Genomic DNA, 23603 nt, shown 5'->3' on the forward strand with positions numbered 1-23603 from the left:
CATTACCCAGCAAGTCACAGGAATACCAGGAAGCGTCACCCGCGTTTCCGTGGTCACCGTGAGATCGGTTCGCCGTCGGTTTCCTGCTGCGGTGAGAAGAGCGGCGTCGAGACAGACTGGGAAGACTCAACACCACACACCACCTGCAAAATAACTCTATTATACAATGAAACTGTTAGCAGCATCTCCCTCTCTGGACACCCGCTTCGTCACGGTTATACTGCTGGTAAGTCTCCGTGTCTCAGCTTTGAAACGCGCTCTAACAGTTAGCCGCTTTTAGCTAACGCTGGTTAGCTGCTAGCTAACCGATGAGACTTTGCTTGGCACGAGAGACGTGGCTTTTAAAGTGGCTAAGGTGACCAGAGAGCCGGCTCACTCTGTGCTAGAGCTGTGGGTGTTTACCAGGTTCACTGTAGAGGCCTTTGAGCCGTGTTTCATCCAGCGACCTCTATAACTAATAGAGTTAACCAGCTGCTGTGTCAACTCAGCCGGCAGTGTTAAGTAACGTTAGCTGTGGTGTTATAACCTACCATAATCCATCTTGTATAATCGACGTATATCTAATATAACAGGCCGTATATGCGAAACTTCAAAATATGAGCTGAAGTTGGAGTAACTTTGTTGGGGAGTGAAGCATTCAGCTAGCATAAGGTGCCAACACACACTGACAGCAGGTACATAAATGCTAATCGCTAGCACGATTGGTTAAAACCTTTTATTTATTAAATGAGTTGGTTCTGCTGTGTTCGCTCATGCTTAATATTTGCTGTTCTAAGGAAGCACAAAGTTATTGTTGGACTCTTCGTGTGTCTCTGGATGATGCTCGCCGGTTGGTGAATTCCTCTGTTGTGGCTCATTCTCATTGGCTGACAACCCGGAACTAGCAGAGCTCATTTGGGGCCTGAAATGAAAACTTAAAACTTCTTTCTGAGCTGCATAGAAATGTGTTCTCAGGTTTAACCGCGGCAAATGTGGCTTATCATACATTCTGCAGCTTTGTCATGCTGCTTGGTGAACCGGCACTTGATGGCCTTTTTGTTCTCATTTTTGAGAAAGTTCAACTTGCAAAATCAGGAAACATTTTCTACAGAGCTGCAACTATTAGTCGAATAATCGCTTAGTTGATCAACGGAATATTGACGAGCAACTATTTTGATAAACAATTAGTCATTTTGAGTCATTCTTAAGAAAAAATACCAGTACTCTCTGTTTCCAGCTTCTTAAATGTAAAGATTTGATGTTTTTCTCTCATGATAGTTATCTGAATATCTTTGGGTTATGGACTGATAAAACTAGACACATGAAGACAAAACAAGACAGTTGAACACGTCACCTTGGGTTCTGGGGAGTTCACCATTTTCTGATATTTTATAGACCCCAACAACATGGAAATTATCAACAGATTACTCAATGATGAAAATAATTCTTAGTTGCAGCCCTAATTAAATGACTAGTCAAATTACAGAAAAAAATTGTAACTATTTTGATAATCTATTAATTGTTGAACTAATTTTAAAAGCATAAATATGAAACATTCACTAGTCCCACCTTCTCAAATGCAAGAATTTGAAGCCTTCCTTGGTCATATATCATTGTAAATTGTATATCTTTGGATTTTGGACAAATGAAGCAATCTGACAATGTCACTCTGGGCTCTGAGAAACTGCACTGATCACACACAATTTTTTATTTTTTTTACTATTTTGACATTTCATAAACTAGACTATTAATCATATAATCAAAGACAGTCAACAGATTAATTGATAACAGAATTAATATTAAGTTTCAACCCTAATTCCATATCAGTAGGCATATAAACAACACTAAACTCAGCAACAGAGAGTAACAGATCTCTGACCACTGTTTTGAGTGTGAGCAAACGTTCAGTCACATATTAGGCACAAGCACTGGCTGTCACACTGTTAAATAATTTGTAGTCTTTCTTATAACCCATATCAATATATATGCTTGTCACAGCCTCAAGGAGGAAGACTCCTATATCCTGTTTGAAAAGGAACTCAGCCCAGATAAGACCTGAAAATAGATAGTGTAGACATAGGTTTAAAGCATCGTAGTGTGTAGAGAAGTAGGTGTCAATAAAAAGCAGAACAATGTGGGATTTCACTTGAAACCTTGATGAAATAATTTAGTAAATGGTTAAATGTTTTAATAATACAGTCTTCGGCTTTCTTCTGTCATGATGTCTGCTCTGTTAAAAATAGGCTCTTTTAATAAAAGAGTTAATTCAGACTTCAATTTCCTTGTTTATTTGCATCTCTGTGTTTTCAGTTGGCAGTCAGCACCTCTCCAACTTTGGCGTTCTTTTCCCCATTTTACCCTCCAGTGAATGACATTTTAGGCCTTAAATTTTCTCTGTGCCGATCTCTTTCATGCAGGATTCTTTTATACAGCGCTGCAATCAGAGCCGGAACTCAGAAATCCCCAGTTGGTACATCATAATTACAACCTTATTCTCGTTTGAGTGGTCCAGTGAGGAAGATATGGGGAAAAAAATGGACATCTGCAAGATTTTATTTTCCTTACACAAATTACAGTTCCCTGGGCAACCGCTAATGTTATGTCAGTGATATATGACGATAAAGACAGTAACTATAATGTGCTTTTTGTCTTGTTTTTTCTGTTTCGACATTTACCACACAGGAGATTCTGTGGATTTAAGGCCACACTATGTATAAGACCAAACCTCAGTTTATTTTAGGATTTTGATAATGCATTGTTAAATATTTGGATCTTGAAAAACTCTTTAGCACCCTGCCCAAGGTGTAACGTAGAATTTGACTGGAATCCCATTATCTTTGGTATGTATTACTAAACCCTTAACCCTAAGCCCATGTGATTTAACAGATAAGATGTCAGGGAAACTGTCTGACATAAAAGTTTGTACAGTATTAAGTGTGTAATTGTGTAAGTAAGTGTGTAATGTAACACATTCTCTGACTAAAAAGTGACTTCAAGAATAAGAGTCCAAAAACAGTACACATAGTCAAAATTAAGCCTTTAGGAGGTGAGTCCTTTAGAAATGACACTTGAGGTAGTTTGGGAACCTTTGGTGCTACAGTACGTGGGTTCAACACACAGTAAGAAATAGATGCTGCTCCACTGTTCCAGTGTTGACCATTACCATAAATTTTTCTCATACTTTATCATTATAACATTTGCTAATTGGTCAGTACAAAGGGGCGATTACTCAACACTGAAATCCTTGCTACTGTGCTCCCATGTAACGCATGCATGTAAATGTAAACCTGTGTGAAACAGTATACATTTACATGCACACAAAAGAGGAGTTTGTTGGGAAAATTCTGGAAATCATGAGAGTGTATTATAATTTGCGTGTTGCTGTGCAGGCACAGACAGACCAATGGCAACATTGTTTACTGTGGATTTAACCACCAGGAACAGCTAACTGGCAGACCCCAGAAACACTGGAGGCTTTACACCTCTCTCTCCTAGGACACATTGTGTGTCCCACAGGAGAAGTTGCAGAAAGATGCTGGTTGAAAACATCTTAGCTGTTCTGTTCATGCGGTCTCCATTGCAAACCTGTATCACAACATGTTGGATCTGTTGGTTTACACTGTATTCTACATTGACAGGATGACATGAAGCAATACCATAGTTTGTTATGGGTGCTAAGGTGTGAGTTCAGTGTTATGGTTGATACCTTACAGTGTCCTGGTGTTCATCTGAGTCAGTCTGTAGATATGCTAGTTAAAAGTATCCTGACAGACTTTCTGTCTTTAGTCAGCTATCCTCAGAGTCTTGGCTCCCTCCCCTGCTGTCTTGCCTTAACCAGCATATCTGCATTTAACAGTTTAATGGCTAATTTATCTTTTACTTGTGTGTCTGCAGGTGATGGGCCTCTCTACTCCTGGACTAGCAGAAATCACCAGTCTGGACTCAGGCAACATTGATGATGTCCTCAGTAAGACAGCACACTCCTCAAAAGTGTCTTAAAGAAATAGTTTATAGTTTTTGAGAAATATGGTCATCTGTTTGCTTGCTGAGAGTTAGATGAGAAGATGAAGCTACAGCTAGCTGCTGGTTAGCTTAGCTTGGTATGTATTTCCTTGTATTTGTTTCTGTCTAACTGTCAGCAAGAAAATAAGTGGATTTCCCAGCTATTCTTATCCAGGTCATGTTTGTCCACTGTGTTTTTTCAGTTGTGCTTAAGAGATACCCATTCAGATCTCCATCTTTGTTACTTCTTCCAAGGATGATATGTTGTCAGTTCAGTTTTTCAGCCTGTTTACATATCTCTCCATCAGCTATCAGACTATCACAACAATCACTTAACAGACTTAAGTGAAATTTGGCAGCTAAGGAAAATCTTGACCCATAATGTAATTAGTTGTTGGTGTTGATAGCACCATGAAACCTGTTGTGGTACATTTTCCTGTAACGCCTAAACCATGAGGTGGAGAAGCCAAGTGCTTTTTTTCCTGCATACCTTCCATATCTGGTCATACTGGCCACACCTATTACTGGATATTCAATATTTGGCCACTCCTTTAACAAAATCATGCGATATTCATCTTGGTTACTCAGATATTTTGATTACCTTGAAAGAAACTTATTCATTTGGTTTTTGATGTAGTGTTTTCTAATGTTGTACATTGTTGTAGATGTGGCCCATTTGATATTCATTTATACCAAATAAACATTTAATGACATTCCACCAATCTGTGGTATGATAGATAAATTTATATGGCCATGAGTCACTGGTTGTAAATTTCCGTTTGTAAATTGCTCTGTATGTGCCCTCTTGTTTTGTGTTTTTCCCTCCACTGACAGCAAACTGAATGGTTTAAGATTCATTAGTCTACTTAATTAATTTTAGTAGCAAAATATACATTAGTGAGTGTATTCAGTAATGTGTAGAGTCTTATATTTATTTCCTGTTTGTGTGTGTTTCTTTGCAGATAATGCTGGGGTGGCATTAGTGAATTTTTACGCAGACTGGTAAGTGTATTGTTTCTCTCCCACAGTCACTGGAGGTCTGTATATTCTGTCAGTGATGTTTAAATTGAATCTTGCTCATGATGCTGACATTTTCTATGAATCCCACGTGGTGCCATAAATATAATTACTGTCATTTGTGTTGGACATGTTGTTGATTCATTTTGAAAGGATATTTTGTCTGTTTTCTGAGCTGTTCTGATTAATCATTGGGTGATGGATCTGTTTCAGGCAAAAATCATTCATCAGCATAGTCAAATACAAAATTTAGTCTAGTGGAGTAAAAGAAATCTATCTGATTTACTTAGAAATAATGTAAAGCCCTTTGACCTGACACCACTCCCCCATCTGTCCCCCTGTAGGTGTAGGTTCAGTCAGATGCTCCATCCAATTTTTGAGGAGGCATCTAATGTAGTGCGGGAGGAGTTCCCTGATACCAAGCAGGTGGTGTTTGCTCGTGTCGACTGTGACCAACATTGTGAGTATAACTTCTTCCCTTTTTATCTATGTAGTATTTACAATTAATATAATTTATTGATCCTTTTAAGTTATTACATAAAAAAATAATGACACATGCTTATCAAAGATTTATCTCATAACAATGTTTAACAAAGACAATAAAAAAATTAGTAGTAGTAAAATTAGTAACAAGTAAAATTTTGAAGCTGAAACTGAAAAATGTTTTGACATCACAGCTGATATAAATGAGTTTATTATCCAAATTATTCTAATTATTAATGTATGTATTCTAAGTATATGTGCTTGTTGTTTATGGTGATCTATTGCCCTAAACTGCTATAACACCCTAGTTCTATATACAGGAAACAAAAAAGACACACGCACACCCTGTTACTATATTTGATGCACATATGTACACATAGATGCCCACCACACCAAAGCACAGACACATAAACCGCCAGCCTCAGCCTTTTGAGATAAAGCAAATTAAAGAGAATTATTGATGACCTGCAAACTGTTTGAAGACTAATGACAAAACTGCTGCTTCCTGTGAAGACTGGAGGCTTAGAGACACCCCACAGGGAGATTGACACCTGCCACATGCACACACAAACACACACTCATTCACTGTGTGCAGAGAGAATATTTACTCTTGGCGGGGGGCAGCTTTCATGTGGGAGATCAGAGCTCTGAGCTGACTGAAGGCAGTGTTTTCAGACTGAGGTTTAACCGCCGTCTCTCTCTCTCTCTCTCTTGCTGCTCTGCTCCTCATCCACCCATCCCCATGTGTTTTTACTCTGCTTCCTCCTCTTCATCAATTGATTTGTCCTTCTTTACTTAACTTCTCCACTGCCTCTGTTCGTAGCGGACATTGCCCAGCGGTACCGCATCACCAAGTACCCGACGTTGAAGTTGTTCCGCAATGGGATGATGATGAAGAGGGAGTACAGGGGTCAGAGGTCGGTGGTGGCCATTGCTGACTTCATCCGCCAGCAGCAGGTCGACCCCGTGAAAGAAATGCACTCAATGGAGGAGGTTAACACTCTGGATGTAAGTGACAAACACACACACACATGTAACACACACAAACACACACACTGTATAAAACCACAAATTTCCACATCTTAAAATAAAATTGCATCAGTTATTTTCATAACGCTTTTTCTTTCTTATTGAACAGAGGAGTAAGAGAAACATCATAGGTTACTTTGATAAAAAGGACTCAGATAACTACCACACATATGAAAAAGTCGCCAACATCCTTCGAGATGACTGCACATTCTTGGCTGCCTTTGGGTGAGTCACATCATTATCTTGAGATCCAGGTGGAGTTCATATAGTAGCCATTGTTTAAATGTTCTTCATCTGTTTATGTTATCATAAACATTCCTCAACTGCTTTTTCTTCTAGTGCTGTCTCTGAAGCAGAGCGCTTCAGTGGAGACAATGTGATCTACAAACCTGTGGGCGAGGGCATCCCTGACATGGTCTACCTCGGTTCAATCACCAACTTTGACCTGACCTACGCTTGGGCTCAAGACAAGTGTGTGCCTCTGGTCAGGGAGATCACCTTTGAAAATGGAGAGGTGTGTCGCCTGCTTTTGCTCATGACGCATTGTCAGTGTGATGATAATCTGTTGCTTTTTTGGTCTAATTTTAGAGGTATAAATATGGAAATGTGGATGTACATAGATATTTACACTGAAAAACAGCCTGGAGAGTATTCATGGAGTCTGTGGATAGTCCATCTGGTGAGCCACAGAAAGGCCCTGACTCCATCTGTCTTTGACACTTTGTGTGTTTATTTGTGTGCGTGTGTGTGTTGTCCAGGAGCTGACTGAAGAAGGGATCCCTTTCCTCATCTTGTTCCATATCAAAGAAGACACAGACAGCTTAGAGAAATTCCAGCATGAAGTAGCACGCCAGCTCATCAGCGAGAAAGGTGAATGTTTGTGAAATTTTGTACCTGTCAGGACTGTGATATTTAGCCGCCCAGAGCCAAAAGCCTTAGGTACAGAAGCAGTGTTCATGACATAGTTGACAGTGTTTCCTCTCTCCTCCTCAGGGTCTATAAACTTCCTTCATGCAGACTGTGATAAGTTCCGCCATCCTCTGCTCCATATCCAGAAAACTCCAGCTGACTGTCCCGTCATCGCTATAGACTCCTTCAGACACATGTATGTCTTTCCCGACTTCAAAGACCTCGCGTAAGTACCACCTTTCATCTTTCTATAAAATCATTTTGTCCTGGATGTGGATGCGCTGTGTATATACCTGTGCAGAAATGTAGTACTTTAAATTATGGACTCCATGATCATGTCATTCTGTTTCTTTTGTTATGTGTACATACTATGTGTATAACAAATGAAACTATGTCCTCCCTCCAAACATTAGGAATTATGGGTTGGTAGCAAAAAGAAATACTCGAATATAAATGAAAACTCACCACAAATGCACTTGTAATTAACACATGAATCATCCACATGTCAAATAAGTCTGATACATTCTGCACTTTTGGACACTTTTGAACAGTTATTGCCTGATGCTGATGAGCTAAATGATATCATTTACCCGTATATGAAATTGTTCATAACAGGATCTTAAATTAGGTTAATTTCATTACACACACAATCCACTGTGCACTGAGCACCAAAGAAATGTCACACCTCTTAAAATCTGTCCTTTATGAATGGGCCAGGACACCAGAGCTAATGTGACATGATTTGGCACGTGCAATAAGTGCTAAACTAATCCAGTCTAATCTAATTTAATCTTATTTATTCTGCCCCCCACCACTCTTCCTTCCCTGCGTTCCCAATCAGAGTCTGATCAGATAGACAGAAGCCCCGAGGACTGACCATCCTCCACAACCTAATTGCATCACATCACCACCGCATGTGGCACACAGCTTGTAATTACATTAGCACAGTGTATGTTATATATACGTGATTGTGTTTATGTATGTTTCTGTGTGTGTGTGTGTGTGTGCGTGTCTGCATGTTGTCCTGACACACAGGGTTAGCTGTGACTGGGGACCAGCTCCGTTTGTGTGATATGACAACGGCTCTTGACCTGTCATTAATAAGCACACTTCACAGGACAGCGTTGATATGGATTAATGCTGCTTCATGACACGTCCGCATGGACTCATGTGCACTGCTGCTGCCACGAGCTGTTTTGTCTCATATCAACGGTTAAGTCCGACCTGCTCTGTAGTGCAAGCAGGTCTGTCTCTACTGTTGTGCAGGAATGCCTTTGTCAGACTCACAGTTATGGACCTCAAGCAAGAACCACTCATGTAAACAAATTCACTTTTGAGTTGCACATACTAGAATCACACTAATGACTTAATCTGAATTAAATTTTGAGTCTAAATTTTTTATTTACATACAAAAAATAATGCAAAATTAATGTTGTGTTCACAGCACCTCATCATCATCATTGGTTCAACAGCATTTTATTTTGATTGTTTGATTTTTACTGGCATATTTTGTCAAGATGACTTATATCCTTCAGAAAATTCTCACAGTCCAACAGCAGTGTAACATAACCTACTGTGTGAAATACTGCCACCCATCACCTTGACTGTCACTTCCCCATGGCTGCCTCCCATTATGTGCTACTTTGCTTCACAAGGACATTTTGGTATTTAGCTTGATGGGAAAGAGAGGGTCGGGGAAGAAGAGGTTGTCTGTTAATTGCAGCTCCACCACCACCACTGATGTGAATAAGTGAATGAGAAGCTAAACTGTGAAGGGCTTTGTCCACTAGGGTGGAATGCAAGTGCAATTACAATTTCAAACCACTGCCTCTTTATGCCTATTTCAAGTGTGGTTGTTCTCTGAAATGACCAATTTAGTTTTTGTTTTGCAGTGTCCCTGGCAAGTTGAGACAGTTTGTGTTGGACCTTCACTCTGGAAAGCTTCACCGAGAGTTTCACCATGGTCCTGACCCCACAGACAGCACGCCCGGACAGGTCAGACAGCAGCACACGTCAGCACACGTTAGAGTCAAGTTGGGCTTTGCTTTGTCATGTTAAATTTGACTGTTTTGAATTTGACTTTTAACCCTCAGGAGGAGACGGGAGGAGAGGTGGCCAGCAGCCCTCCAGAGAGCTCGTTCCAAAAGCTAGCACCCAGTGGGAGTCGCTACACCATCCTCAGACGGGACCGCGACGAGCTGTGACCTCTACGGCCTTCCAGTGATCCTGTGACTCAGTGCCACGCCCCGGGGTCAGGGAGGGGGTTAGGGTTGGGACAGGCCAACGGGACAGAACAGCAACACCCAACACCCTTACTGAAGAGAGAGAGATAGAGATAGAGAGGAGGAGGGGGATGATGAAGAAGGAGGAGGAGAAAAAGAAGAACAGGAGGAGAAGACAGGAGCGCAGTCCATGACACAACCATGTTGGAATAACCTATATTTTCATAACTCTTTCACGTACAATTTTTATTTTGGATTAAAAGGAAGGGGGATAAAGAAGAAATGTGTGTGGGCAGGGGGTTAGGGGCATTAGGACGTCAAGAGAAGTGTTTTTACTTTTATTTTTTGGAGCTTGTAAATATGTTTGTGCTACCTGGGAGTCTCATTGTTGGTCTAAATTAAATGCAGAGTTTTCTTTATTTTATTCTTTTTTTTCCATCACCCTGCTTTTTGTAGGAAAAAAAAACAGAACAGTTCCCTCACTCCAGTTGTACGGTTCTTATCTGTGGGTAGTCCAGTTCAGCCTGACTGATAGGAGACTCTTATGTAGTCTCACTGACCTCACGGCTGCATCTCAATACGACCAACTCTAGTCTAATTCAATTGTATAGCACAAGTTATAACAATATGCCTGTTTGAAGTAGCTTTATCTCCATATCTTCTCACAGACACACAGAGTTCTGAAGGAATAGATATAATAAATATTTTGAAATACTTGGTAGGGTTACTGTAATTTCAAAACATGACTTAAGACAGAAGGTAGAGAGACAGAGCTACTCCAGCCTATTGAGATGCACCCCTTCTCTCCCGGGTACTAAATAATAATAATAATAATAGATTATGATGTCTCTTACAGTGCCTGTAAGAAAATATTCACCCCCTTGGATCTTTTTATGTTTTACTTTTTTACAACACAATCACAGAGGATGCAATTAGGATTTTTTTGCCACCAAACAACAGAAAACACTGTAATGTCAAAGTGAATTAGCTTTTTGACCATCATACTAAACACTAGTCTTAACACTGCACATTACCAAAAACACACTATCCCCACTATAAAGCCTGCTGGTGGCAGCATCATGCTGCGTGGAGGTTTCTCTGCGGCAGGCCCTGGATGGCTTGTGATGGTAGAAAGGGTTAAATGAAAGCAGCAAAGAGAAATACTGAAGGAAACCTTTAAGTACATTAATTTATTTAAGAGGAAGACACAAACCTCAAACATAAATTAACACAGGAATGACTTGAAAACAACCATGTTAATGTTCTGGATTGGCTGAATCAGTGACCAGACCTCAAAGTCCAGTCCAGAATTTGCTTGCATGACTAAAAAAATGGCTTTTCACTTATAATTTTAATGAAGAAAGAAGGATGGAGGAGTGGTAGAGACACAGACTGAAATTGTTGCCAAAGGTGCCTCTTTTTTAAGAATTGTCTCAAAGGACATGAATACTTATGCAACAGATTTTGTCAATTTTGTACCCCTTACTAATCTATAGAAAATTACATTTTACACAGAAATTAGTGAGTATTTTTCTGTTGATCAGTGTCTAAAAGTCTAATTACATCCACAGCTTTAAAACAGTAAAATATGAATGGGTCAAAGGGGGATAGATACTTTTCATGGGCACAGTATTTTGTCATAACACCTCTGAGTTGTGTTCCTGGGAATCAAAATAGAAGAAAAAAAATGTTTTGAAATAGTGTAACTTTAACATGATCACGAATTTATGAAATGGCTGTTGTTTTTGCTGTTACCTGTTGTTCAAATGTGTCATCATGCTGGGGAAGACTGCGTCCTTCCCAGTGTTTTAAAAAAAAGTCTAGAGACGAGAGGGGAAAACCCAGTGCGATGAACGGTGGAAATTTACAGTCTGCCTCTTTATACAAGTCCTCTTAAAACTGGTTTTGTCTCTTTATATGTCTTTGAGGTTTTTGGTACAGTCTAGATCCCTGAGATCCATTGAATGAATGAAATCCAAAAGCAGAAGCCAGATTAAGAGTTTGGGGACCCATTGCTAAGTTTGTACTGTGCGCCCTGCCCTTCCATAGAGGCCAACTGATGCCTGCATAGTGACATATCAGCCCACATACAGGAGAGCAACAGGGGTTAGCGCGATGCCATTTCTAAAACCAGTCATCTCAGAGGGGAAGAAGAGTAAAAAAAATGAAAAAGTAAATTAAAAACCATTTTACAGGATGTTGTCTCGTCTGATGCTTTGTACGTCAGCTTCTCTGAATTTCATCGCTGTCGTTTGCTGTTCTCTTCATCTAATGAACAACGTTGGTGTTGAAAAGAAACATTTTTATTTGGCAGAAAACCAGCAGTAGTGTAATCGATACATGGCAGGTTCACATTCCAGTCACTGAAATGCTCTGCACAGTGGCACTTTGGCGTATTTTTGTGCAATGTTTGCTCTAAACACTTTGTAAAAACAAGTCTGTATCTACATAGAGTATAATCTTTATAAACTCTGAAGCAGTGCCACAATAATTTACATCATTAAGTAAATGTAACACCACAGTGATGTTAGACGAAAGAAAACATTTTCTCCACACATCATTCTTCTTGTAGTCTCAGTTGCACAGCTGCTCACACTGGGACTTTACATTCTGCATAAAGAAATACTGAGTCATGATTATAAGTAAACTAGAAAACCCTGATGGAAAAGAAAATGCCAGTTTGAGGAACACTAACTAGCATTTAACAGAATTGTTGGGTCTGTTAAACCGATGTAATTTACTTCTTAAAGTAAGAGGTGCTCACAGGCTTTGTCAGGCTGACCCAAACACACTAACAGCTGTAGTGTACATAATGTCTTTGCCCTACCAGAGTAAAAAAAAAAAAAAAAATTTGTGTGTATAAAATTAGATTCACAGAAACGCCATTCACACCCTAACATCAAAGTGCCCGACTGTTAAATAAGGCTGCTATTACATAATTTTTTTCCAGCAGTGCTTGCTAACAGCAGTGCGTGGCAACAATGTCAAGTACTCTTTGAGTCTAGTTTGTGCTTGTGATTGGTCAGTAAACACAGGAGCCTCAGTGATTGGCCAGTGGCTGAGGTCCAGTGGACTAACCGCAACCATTGGGGTCATTTGTTTTTGCTTGACTCTGGTTCAGGTGGTGGTTCTGATGGTGGTGCTGTCAGCTGTTTCATCTGCAGATCCACTCTGGCTTTGCGGTGCTTCTGGACCAGGTTTCCCCCAGCGTACCCCAGGGCGCCCCCTCCCAGAGCGGCGGCCACGCCCGCAGCTTTGAACCCAGCCAGCAGGCCGAGTGGACCTCCTAATACACCGCCCAGCAGCGCCCCGGCAACCGGCAGCACCGCCAACTTGTAGCCCACCGCCTGGAGAGACAGGAGAAAGAGATACGTTCTAGTTTAATTTAACACACACACACACACACACACACACACACACACACACATTAGTGCTTTGTGGCTTCAAGACAGTCTGAGATAGAGTTTGGATGTGTCTATCCTTTCATGATCACACATCGACCTGCGGACAGAAGAAAAAAAAAAAACCTGACACAAACAAGCCTGCATGTCTAAATGTAAACTGACACTTCCACAGCCGCATCAAAGCGTTTTCATTATCTGCATTTAGGAGAAATCAGAGAGATGTGGCCTGTGTGTTATTACGGCTGTTATCATCAGAGTGGAAGGTGCTCTTTGCTGATGGCAATTAATGACTGATTCTCTGACCATCCTCACACACACACACAAACACACGCATGGGGACACACACTTGATTAACACTTCACCATTAAATTAATCTAGTTCAAAAGCTAGCATTGCTTGTCCCCACCCCTGTGGCAGTTGAGGGAATTTTAATTTCATCTGAGCTGAGTTAAAAGGACTCTGGGTACAGGTTGTAGAAGATGGGAGGAAATGTAGGTGTTGTGTGACTGCAAACACACCCATGTGTGTGTGTGTGTGTGTAATGCTGTTTGACCTGATGACAGATTACAAGCTTTCAAACACGTGAAAACATCTGACATCCCTTTCATCTGCTTTATCTCTCAACACCGCCCCTCTCCTCTAATGCACAGCCCACTACATCTACCAGCAACATTACAGAGAGGTCGACCTTTGTTTGTTTGTTTGTGTCACCATTTGGGTGAATTTCATTTAAAAAGAATATTGAGGCATTTATTTTATAAATGTTAGGACTAAAGTTCAAATTGTTTAAAGGCTGGTACTTTACTGATGTCTAGTCACGCAGATAGTTTTGATTTTCTCTGCCTATATTCAATCTGATCAATCTGAGACTCCTGCTGCCGCCTCAAGATGACAGAACAGTATTTCCATTGTAGCAAATCACATTTATTTCTCTGATGGTTTTATCCCCACACACTAAAAGCAATCTGGGGCTCAAGGACAGTTTGACATGTGGACAGTTTGAAACCGCCAACCAGTAATAATCAACCTACTCTAACACGTGAACCAAAAACACCTTTTTTTACTCTCTGTAATGTACAGACTTTGCTGTGAACAGTTTTCACTGGATCTATTTTGTGATGAAGTAAAAGTCCGTATGAAAAAATCTTTATGCAGCGTAACATGAGAACTGTTTCTAGATAGGATGTTGCTGTTAACACTGGTCAAATGTCATTTCTGTTGTAGAGTGGTAGCAGAAATCTCACCAACCAGCACTCAAGGTAAGTGAGGCAATATGTTTTTTTGTTCATGTGTACGTACTGTAAGCTGTGGCAGAAGACTGCATTAACAGCTATGTTGTTTTTTTAATGTCAGTTGTCCATTGATAACATTTACAAGTTTTCCTCAGCACACAGGAATCACAATTCTGTCATCACCACCTGTAATTGTAGCCATATTACTCCACACCTCCATTATGTTCTGACAGTGTGAGGCAAAAAGACCAAAACAGATAACTTTACCTGACAGGATGAAAATTTTGATGTCCTTTAATCCCAAATAAAACACTGGAAGTTAGAGAAAGCATTTTTTTTTAAATAGATACAATGCCAGAAAATTGCTTGCACTAGTGTGTGTACTGTAGTTTGAGAAAAACGAGTGATTCATTCTGGGTATTACAGATAAAAAGTTCAACATTTCAAGTGTGTAATATGTGTGAAGGGCACTGAGGTGTCCGTCTGAGTTACACACACTGCAGAACAGTGTTAAGAGTGTATTGAATTGACAGTGGAAGCCTGAATGCTGCTCCTGGAAAACTATTAAACAGTCATTCAAACCTCTCCTTAATGCCACATACACACACAAACACACAGACGCTGCTCTTGTCACTCCTCTCATCCTACCTCTCTATCACTCTTCCTCCCCTCCACTCCTCTCTATCCCTCTCCTCTCTCTATTTCCTTAATTGCAGCTTTCCTCCGTATTCGAATGGATCAATAAGGACAAACGCTGTGGAATGGCTGGGAGGCAAAGTGCCATCGATCTCCCTATCTTCCAAACACCACACACACACAAATACACACACATCAGATCATCAGGACGCGCGCACACACACACATACACACCTTCCCCAGGCTCTTGGTCCCCTCCTCCACGTTGGCAGCGGCTGTGTTGACGTTGTCCTCTATGCTGTCAATCTTCTCCTGCTGGGACTGATACACAGGGGTTAGACACACACACAAACGCATATTAACATACAAACACACACAAGCGAGTGCCTATACGTATACACGTGTGTGAAAGAGCAACCACCTGTCGTGCTCTAAGTTTTCTTATGTGTCCAGATTCTGCTCCACGGCACAAGATAACATGGGATGCATGGGTGTGTGTGTGTGTGTGTTTGTGTTTTTGTGTGGCTGTAGGTATATTCAAGTGGGATTATACTGGGGGTGGGGCCATACGGTGTGTGTGTGTGTGTGTGTGTGTGGCATTGTGTAGATCTCATGAAATATTCAGAGTGGCAGCTGTCTCTCTCCATGTGGGGGCTAGATAGACACAGTGACCAAACAACAACCAGAGCACTTTTCTTTTTCTCCTTCTCCTCCTCTTCCTCACCTTTCCCTAAAAAAAAGCCTCCTCCTCTCTCACCTCCTCACTCCAAGTCAAGTTATTTTATAGATTCTGCTCTGTCCATTTCACCACTTCTCTTACAATCATGTCCCATCTAAAATCTGCCATTATTTTGTGTTGGTTTGGAAGGTTTTAAATCTGTTCTGACTGAGGAAGACTGTTTTAAGTCTTGTTACTCAGATTCACCAAGATCCATACATCAGAGCCACATTATTCAGGATAAAATAATGATGTGGCTGCAACTAACAGTTATTTTCAGTATTGATTAATCTGCTGATTGTTTTCTGAAGTACTTTTTTGGCCAGTAAAATGCCAGACAGAGGTGAAACAGTACAAAATTTCCACAGCCCAAGGTGACATCCTCAAATATTTGGTTTTATTTGACCGGTACTCCAAAAGCCAAGGATGTTCAGTTTACGATATAAGACAGAGACAAGCTGCAAATTCTCATTATCAAAATAATTGCTTGTGAATTGTCTGTTAATCAATTAATTACTGCTGCTCCAAATGATAAACCTGAATATTCTGTGGTCACATGTTTTGATTATGTTTAGGAGATTTGGTGAAAATTTAGGGAAAAAAAGTTTGTTAAATTTGAAGTGTATTGTTGAACTTATAAAGTCCATTCAGGAGCTGTTGGCTCACATTAAAGGGAAATTTAAGGCCTACAATTCCATGAAAACTGGACAAACTGCATCTTCTGAGAAAGATATACTACGTTTGTCAATTTTATTATTTTTTTAATTGAATTTTAACCTTATGAATGTTTTCAACAGCAGCAGACCTTCTAAGCAAAAATAACATATATCTTTTATCTTTTTGGTGAAAGCTAGAGCTGAAATAATCTTTTGGTTAATCAATTAATAATGATCTCTATTTTTTGAAGCAATAAGGATGGAATGAAATATGGAATAAACTGAAAACTAACATTTTCTTTTAGTCAAACCGAAAAGGCCGTACATTAGATTTGGGTACCTTGTGATGGGGATTTGCTCACTGTTGAGATTTTGCGATGAGTAAATAATTCATAGAAGAAATATGTGATAAATTAGTAGATCATTTCATACTGTATTTGCTGGTTTTAGCCTTCGTAAAAAGCCCCAGAGGACACACAAGATAAGCACAGAAGCACACAAACACCGGAACAGCCACTAACATGACGCATGTACAGACACAGACACAGACACAGACACAAACACAACCACACACTCACACACACTCAGTATTTCCACTGTGGCTGAGCGCTGGAATATTACTCCCCTAACGGCATCTTTCACCCTAGAGACACCACAACAACATGTCTATGCTCTTTCTGCCCCCAACCCCCCCACCCCCCATCCCCCACCCACTCTCCATGCCTCTGTCTGTTTTTTTTTTCACCCTAACTACATCTTCACTCTCTCTCTCTTTCACTGTTAATCTCTCCTTCCACCCTGCCTCCTTGCTTCTCTCCCTCACCACCTGAGGATAGAGTGATAATCTGAGCCGTCTGTTCTCCACCTGCTCCGATGCATCCCTTGTTCCTCTCCTCTCCCCCTGTGGATAACCCGCTACCCCCCACCCCCCACCCACCAAATCCTCCCTCTCTCCCCGTCTACTCCTCAACCCCTCCTCTTGCCTGGGTGAAGGGCCTCTGGGGCCCCAGCAGTGGTCCTGAGCTGATCTGTGTAACCTTCTCTCAGGAGCCTTACCAGGCAACACAAGCACACATGGTCAAATACACACTACTTCCTGGAAACACTATAGGCGAACTGTCTCTGCCTCATTGTGTTCGTTCACAGGGATAGCTGTGCACACACGTAGATAAAGAAACACATCCAACGCCAAGGTGCGAATGTAGCAGCCTAAGAAGTGCAAGGCAGTGTTGAGTGTTGGTACTCACATGGACGAGCAGGCAGAACTCCGTCACCAAACCACTCAGCTCCTTCAGGTCCTAAGAGGAAAAAATTAGTTATTTATTTCAATATGTGCATCAATACAGGTAAGAGTGGTCATTTGCATTGGAGGATCTTGCTATAGCAATGAATAATGCATGTATCCATAGCAACTCTTGGTACAGGCTGAGGACAGAAGCAACTTCCTTGTAATTGAACATCTTTCTTATGTTTAAAGCTTTAATTTCAGTTCAAGACAATGCCACAGTAGGAAAATCACAGGTGCAAATAATAGAATTAAAGATGGCTGAATTCCATTTAACTGTTTTGCTTTCATGGCTTACTGGGACACATGAATAGAAATGAACCTTGGTTAATGTTATTAGTGACACCTGAACAGTAACACCGCAAGCATTTTGCCTTGAAAAAGGCCTAATAACTGGGATTTTGGTTTATTTCCCTCTTCCCAGACCAGAGATACAGGCAGATAGATACACCATAGTCGCCATATTTAAAGCATCGATTTGTTAAATATGTGTAAAGCAGAAGATATGAGTAGTACCTGACCAAATTAAATCCAATGTTTGACAGGTGTTTGATGGTACAATTCAGCAGGGTCTATCCAGCAGGGTTTGAGTTGGGGTTGGGGCTAACCCTGACAATGTATGATATGATTACCAGATGGTGTGTTAGAATACTGTTCAAAAAGTGTGGTGTGACATGCATACCTCTTCCAGGTTGTCCCAGGACTCTGCTGCACTCTGATCTGCAGGGATTTCTGGAAGGTGCAGCTGTATTTGCCTGCCGGACACCAGCTCCTCACCTTCATCGTCATCAGCATGGCAACTGCTGGACACACAGCTGGATGGCTGAGCGGCAGGTGGCGTCGACTGCGGGGGCTGAGGCACGGGGTTAGAGTGCAAAAGCAAGAAGTCTTGCGCGGCGGCCGATGCTCTGTCCCTGACTGGCTTAACAAGCGCCTCCAGAGCGTTGGTGTCTTCAGCACGGACCCGGGTGCACAGCTTCTCCATCTCTCTGATATTGGCTCTCAGTTGCTGCAGGGAGACAAACCTTTGGTTAAATTTGGCTGTCACAGCAAAAACATACAATATAGAGATCAGACATAAAACTAAATTCTGCCTGAATACAAGTAGACAATCTAGACAGAGAGGCACACAATAGAATTTACCTTAAAATAAAATTCTAATAAGAAACTATACACATAACTTTTCAGTCAGTTGCCTGTTGCCCCAGTAGGAAAGAAATAAACTCGTCTAGTGATGGGAAATGTGTGTGCGTGCTTTGGTGGGGGTTTAATAGGGTTCAGATATGAGGCTGGGGAAAACAAGCCCCCTCATCCCGCCGTGCCCTGAGGGTGACAGGAGGATTACATCCCAGCCATCAGCCCTCCCGGCCGCAGCACAACCCAGGCTCAGGGGGTCAACGGGCTGCCGATAACACATTCTGCTAATTACACAACATGAATAAACATACATGCATACACTTGTCCTCATGCGCATAAAACTGAAAAACACACTGATTAACACTGAGACAGTTGGGGTCAGACACCTGTCATCTTGCAAATTATCCTTGACTGTAAGTAGCTTCAACACACACAGACAGGCTGCGCACTCAATAGCAGATATTCATGATAAAACAGTATTGACTGTGCTCCCCTGTCTCACAGTGTTTGCTGTAGCTGCTGTGGTAAAGGTGGGGGTACTGAGTCTGCCTGTGCCTCCCTCTTGGGGCTTAGCTTGGTGCTAGGCTAGTGGGAGTACATGTCAATCATTAATGGGGGGAGAGACAGTAGTCTGTCTTTCTGCAGGGACAAAGGACAAATGGATAAAAAGCAAGACAGAAAGGCAAGCATAAACAGACTCACTCAGCCACCTCCTCTCTATCTATGGAACATAGGCACGTATGCACACACATACAGTACATACACATCTAAAGGAGAGTAGACTAACCCCCTACTCTGGATTAACACCATGAAGACATGAGAAAGCACTCTGTGTGTGTCCCTGGGATTTGTAGGGTAATGGTGAGAGGATAGGTGTGTGCCTGTTTGGAGTTATTTCACCTTCAGAGACATGGTGGCTTCCAGGCAACAACATCCCCTAAGGCATTTCACACCCACCATGTGAACAAGTACACAAGTGCTTACACACACACACAAGAGATGGTCCGTTCGAGGTTTGGTAGTGGCTCTTTTCTTATCCTGATTTTTTTTTTTTTTTTTTTTTTTTTTTTTTTTTGAGGAAGATGGAAATTTCTATACAGAACATTAATTTAGTGCTTAATAGCTAATCTGGTATTGTTCACATGTGTGTGGCTCTTTATGTCTAAAAACCAAAGGGTAACATTTTCTGGGAAAGTCACCTAAACATTAATAGATTTATCATATTATATATTTCAAGCAAATCTCATGGCCTTCCACAGAAGATGGAGTTTCTCAGTTGTCACGGAGACGATGCTGTTGTTATCATGTGATCTGGTAATGTAATAACAAGCGGTTGTCTCAAGATTGATCTCTGGCATCGACTACTTGTCACATGATACCAAATAAACTATATCAGTGACAACTACGCACTGAGGAAAACTATGAGACATGTTTGAGAGCTGAAAGATTTTTTTTAAAAACCTTGGTCGCTCACAAATCAGAAAACCTCAAATGTTTTTTCCTAAACTGAGCCCCTAATTGTCTGGACTATTTAAGACAAAAAAATATGCTATGCTGTTGCAAGGTCATGCTTGTTCAGGAATTTACAAGAGGCGGTGAATCACATCATCATCTGAACAATCCTCCCATTCACATGTGCGCCAGACTCAGCCTTGAATAATATGGCTAATGGCTCTGTGATGACATAAAGGCTGGCTGTTTTGGATGAGAAGTTTAGTGTTATGAAGACACTGGAATATATCAAATAGCTTCATGGTTAACAAAATTATAATTAGCCTCATATCTTCTGTTCAACAAAGTTACAAGAGAAAATAAAGTTCTGGCAGGCCAGTTACCAGTCTCTCTATCACACACACAAACACTGGTGCTTTTTTGAAAGTTTACAGAGAATCTATTATTATACCTGAACAGTTCTGCTGGCATTGATGTGCTCATGATGAAGGCGGTCCCATTGCTGGCTGTGTTGGTACTGCGAAAATAAAAGAGAAAGTATCAGTTGTCCATCTGTTGACCGGAAGTAAGAGTGTGGATGTGAGGGGTGAGATCATGTGTCCAGCAAGATTTCAGCCGTCACCTTCAGTATGTTATTGTGGTGTTTCTGCAGTCTCTCCAGGTCCGTGGGTAGAGCCACTTTAATGAACTTGTGGATCGGTGCCTCCAGGCGCCTCAGTGTCAGCTTGTTGCTTTCCTCTGCCATGTGTCCTGCTGACTGCCCACAGCCAACACCTCTGTGTAACTTTAGACACTGCACCTGCTCAGCTTTATCTATCTGCCCCCACAGACACTGTGAATATCAGCAGAGTATGGTTTTAATAAATACATAAATCAAATTAATAAACTGTGACACATGCGAGTCTGCCCACACATATAAAACTGGCACCTCCATGAGATGTATAAACATTTTTTTCTCACTAGCATCCTCTTAGTGAAAGGAGTAACTGAAGTACAGTACAACATACACACTAAAACAATTACTAAATCAATCAGTTAGTCAAAACAAAACAATTTGGGTAATTGATTTATCATTTAAGTCGTTTTTTAAGCAAACATGCCAAAGATTTTCTGTTTCCAGCTTTCTCAAGCTCTCAATTGTGAGAATTGGCTGTTTTTCTATATTTCGTGTAATTTAAACACCTTTGGGTTTTTAGAGTTATATTTAAGCTGGGAAATGTGACCTGCGTTTTTCACCAGACTAATGATTAAGCAATGAAAAATAAAGAATAATATTCAGTCGCAGCCCTATATAACACTGTACCACATATTCGTCAATAAACGTGCCTTATGATATATCTACTAAGCTGTATAGTTAGTGAGGGTTAATGGTTATTATTAGTTGATACCAGCATAAAGAATAATACCACTAAGCTTCTCAGACAGTAGTAATATGGAGGAGGATGTCCTCAAAACATCCTTATGGCTGTAATGTAAACATGTTGTATGTTGTAAATATCAAAGTAAAGAAAGAGTTAAGACGATATTACCTATTTTGTTAGCTTTTTAATCTCGAACCACGAGTCTACTGCTAACCATCTCTGAGGTAAACGAAACTTAAATCCTGTGGACATACGGCGACACTTACCCGTCAAAATATTACTCAAGGATAAATTTTATATTCGTTACAGACAGCTCTAAGTCTCCATAGTGCTGAGAAAATTAACGTTTAGCTACAGTCGCTAATTTACGGCAACGCTTTCGTTTTTGTTTCTGACAGTTTCTTGTTTGTAAACAACTCTCTTCCCAGTGCGTCAACGAATAGTTTCCGACCTCAACCAGCACCCGCAGCACATTGTGTTCCTCCTCAGCGGGTCCCGTGCTCGTATCCCTAAGTAAAAGTAATTGTGATGTTTATAAAGTAACTTGAGGCGTGTATTTGTTGCATTGGTCTCATATGATAGTGTTGTGTTGTACCAGAGAGGCGCAGCACATAAAACAAAGAAGAAAGTATTCATGCTCTTAAACCAAGTTTTAGGATCACATCTCTCAGAATTAGATTGTATTTACTTCCACTCAAAAATGTACCTAATTGTTGTGGGACAGGACTGTAGGTTCTCTCTTCACTGGGTCATGTCTGGGAATGCAGGGTTTAATGGTATAAGTAGTTTATGTTCTGCTATTGCACACATAAGCGTGATGGGTATCTAGGGCTGATTCTGACTGAATACTTAGACGATTTGTTACTAAATTTCAGTGTCACCAGACAAAACCCCCAGTAAATCACAATAAAATGGTTTTGCTCCATCAGAATTACATCATTTAGACTATAATGAAAAGAGGTTAAAGTTACAGAAAATATGAATGATCAGTTAATTTTAAAATATGTTTTCGTTTATATTTAAAAAGGTTTTGTGGCCGGTCAAAATTTTTTTGGGTGGGTGGGGTTTTGCTGCCGGCCTTTGGACTTTACAACCTCAAAATTTCCAAACTACTGGCTACAGCTCTTCTATGGGGTCTTAATTCTTTTGATAGGAGGCAGTTATGAAAGTGGCTGTGGGGTCAGTATGTGTCACAATTACTCATAACCGCTACCCTTTCGAAATAATGTGATCATGGTAACATTTCAAGCTGTGGCGAAAACATCAAAAACTCCTAGCCTCAACGTGATCAAACAACACTTTGTGTTATAATTATCTGATTAAGGTTATAGTAAAGAAATGAGGGGTTGGATTTAATATAACATATTTTTTGTCTTTTCCATTTAGCTTTTAACAGTTGGCAGTATGTATAAATAGTATCAATCCTGTGGAAAGAAACATTTAGTGTCATATTTTTGTCTGTGCTGTGTTTGGAAGACAGAGAATTGGGGTTCCCCCTCCTCTACTCTGAGATCAGCCTATGTGAGTGGGTCTATTGCATGTTTCCATTTCTCTTCTTCAGCACCTTTTACCTTTGACATTTAGGCCAACCCCCCACACACTCTTCCCTCAGCGGATGCTCCATGCGAGGGGCCACAGTAAAACACACAGTCCCCAGCTACAGGGGATTTCCCCTGGTGCTGTACACATGTGTGTGTGTGTGTGTGCGCATGCGTGTCTGTATTAGTGCGTGTGTGTGCGCGCCTGTCTGTCCACTTCCAGGGGACTCCCAGAGTTGCAGACTGAGGGGGAGGAACAAAGCTGACAGTGAAAGTCTAAACAGCAAATCATCAAAAAGGTTTGGGTTCATGTGTCCGCCTCTGTGTTTGTGTGAGAAAACGTGTGTGTGTGTGTGAGAGAGAGAGAGACAGAGAGATAGAGAGAGAGAGTTAGACTCAGGAGGACTCAGGTGTCTTTCGTTTCAGTCTAATCCAGGAAGTTTGTCAGCAGGAGAGGAAGTCAGCAGGGAGCGCCGTTCACTTCTTACCTCCTGCATCTTACTGCTTTTTTTTTTTAAAGCAGGTGTGATCAGCACATCCTGA

At 40.9% G+C, this 23603-nt stretch overlaps 2 protein-coding genes across 2 annotated transcripts; one reads left to right on the forward strand and one right to left on the reverse strand.

The window, feature by feature from the left end:
* Positions 1 to 54: 54 nt before the first annotated feature.
* On the forward strand, positions 55 to 11838 carry erp44 (endoplasmic reticulum protein 44). Its single transcript, XM_018686159.2, has 11 exons — positions 55 to 226; positions 3874 to 3946; positions 4944 to 4983; positions 5343 to 5458; positions 6305 to 6489; positions 6620 to 6735; positions 6850 to 7024; positions 7269 to 7380; positions 7504 to 7645; positions 9312 to 9414; positions 9513 to 11838. The coding sequence occupies exons 1-11, from the start codon at positions 167 to 169 to the stop codon at positions 9621 to 9623; spliced, it is 1233 nt and encodes a 410-aa protein (XP_018541675.1). The 5' UTR covers positions 55 to 166; the 3' UTR covers positions 9624 to 11838.
* An 88-nt stretch (positions 11839 to 11926) lies between these two features.
* On the reverse strand, positions 11927 to 21985 carry stx17 (syntaxin 17). The gene is made up of 7 exons (XM_018686160.2): positions 21789 to 21985; positions 20784 to 20993; positions 20613 to 20678; positions 18255 to 18581; positions 17535 to 17585; positions 15148 to 15234; positions 11927 to 12988 (listed from the first exon to the last, which is right to left on the reverse strand). The coding sequence occupies exons 2-7, from the start codon at positions 20904 to 20906 to the stop codon at positions 12734 to 12736; spliced, it is 909 nt and encodes a 302-aa protein (XP_018541676.1). The 5' UTR covers positions 20907 to 20993; positions 21789 to 21985; the 3' UTR covers positions 11927 to 12733.
* Positions 21986 to 23603: the final 1618 nt, after the last annotated feature.

The sequence above is a fragment of the Lates calcarifer genome, linkage group LG15 (genome assembly GCF_001640805.2).
Source record: "Lates calcarifer isolate ASB-BC8 linkage group LG15, TLL_Latcal_v3, whole genome shotgun sequence".
NCBI classification, from domain to species: domain Eukaryota; kingdom Metazoa; phylum Chordata; class Actinopteri; family Centropomidae; genus Lates; species Lates calcarifer.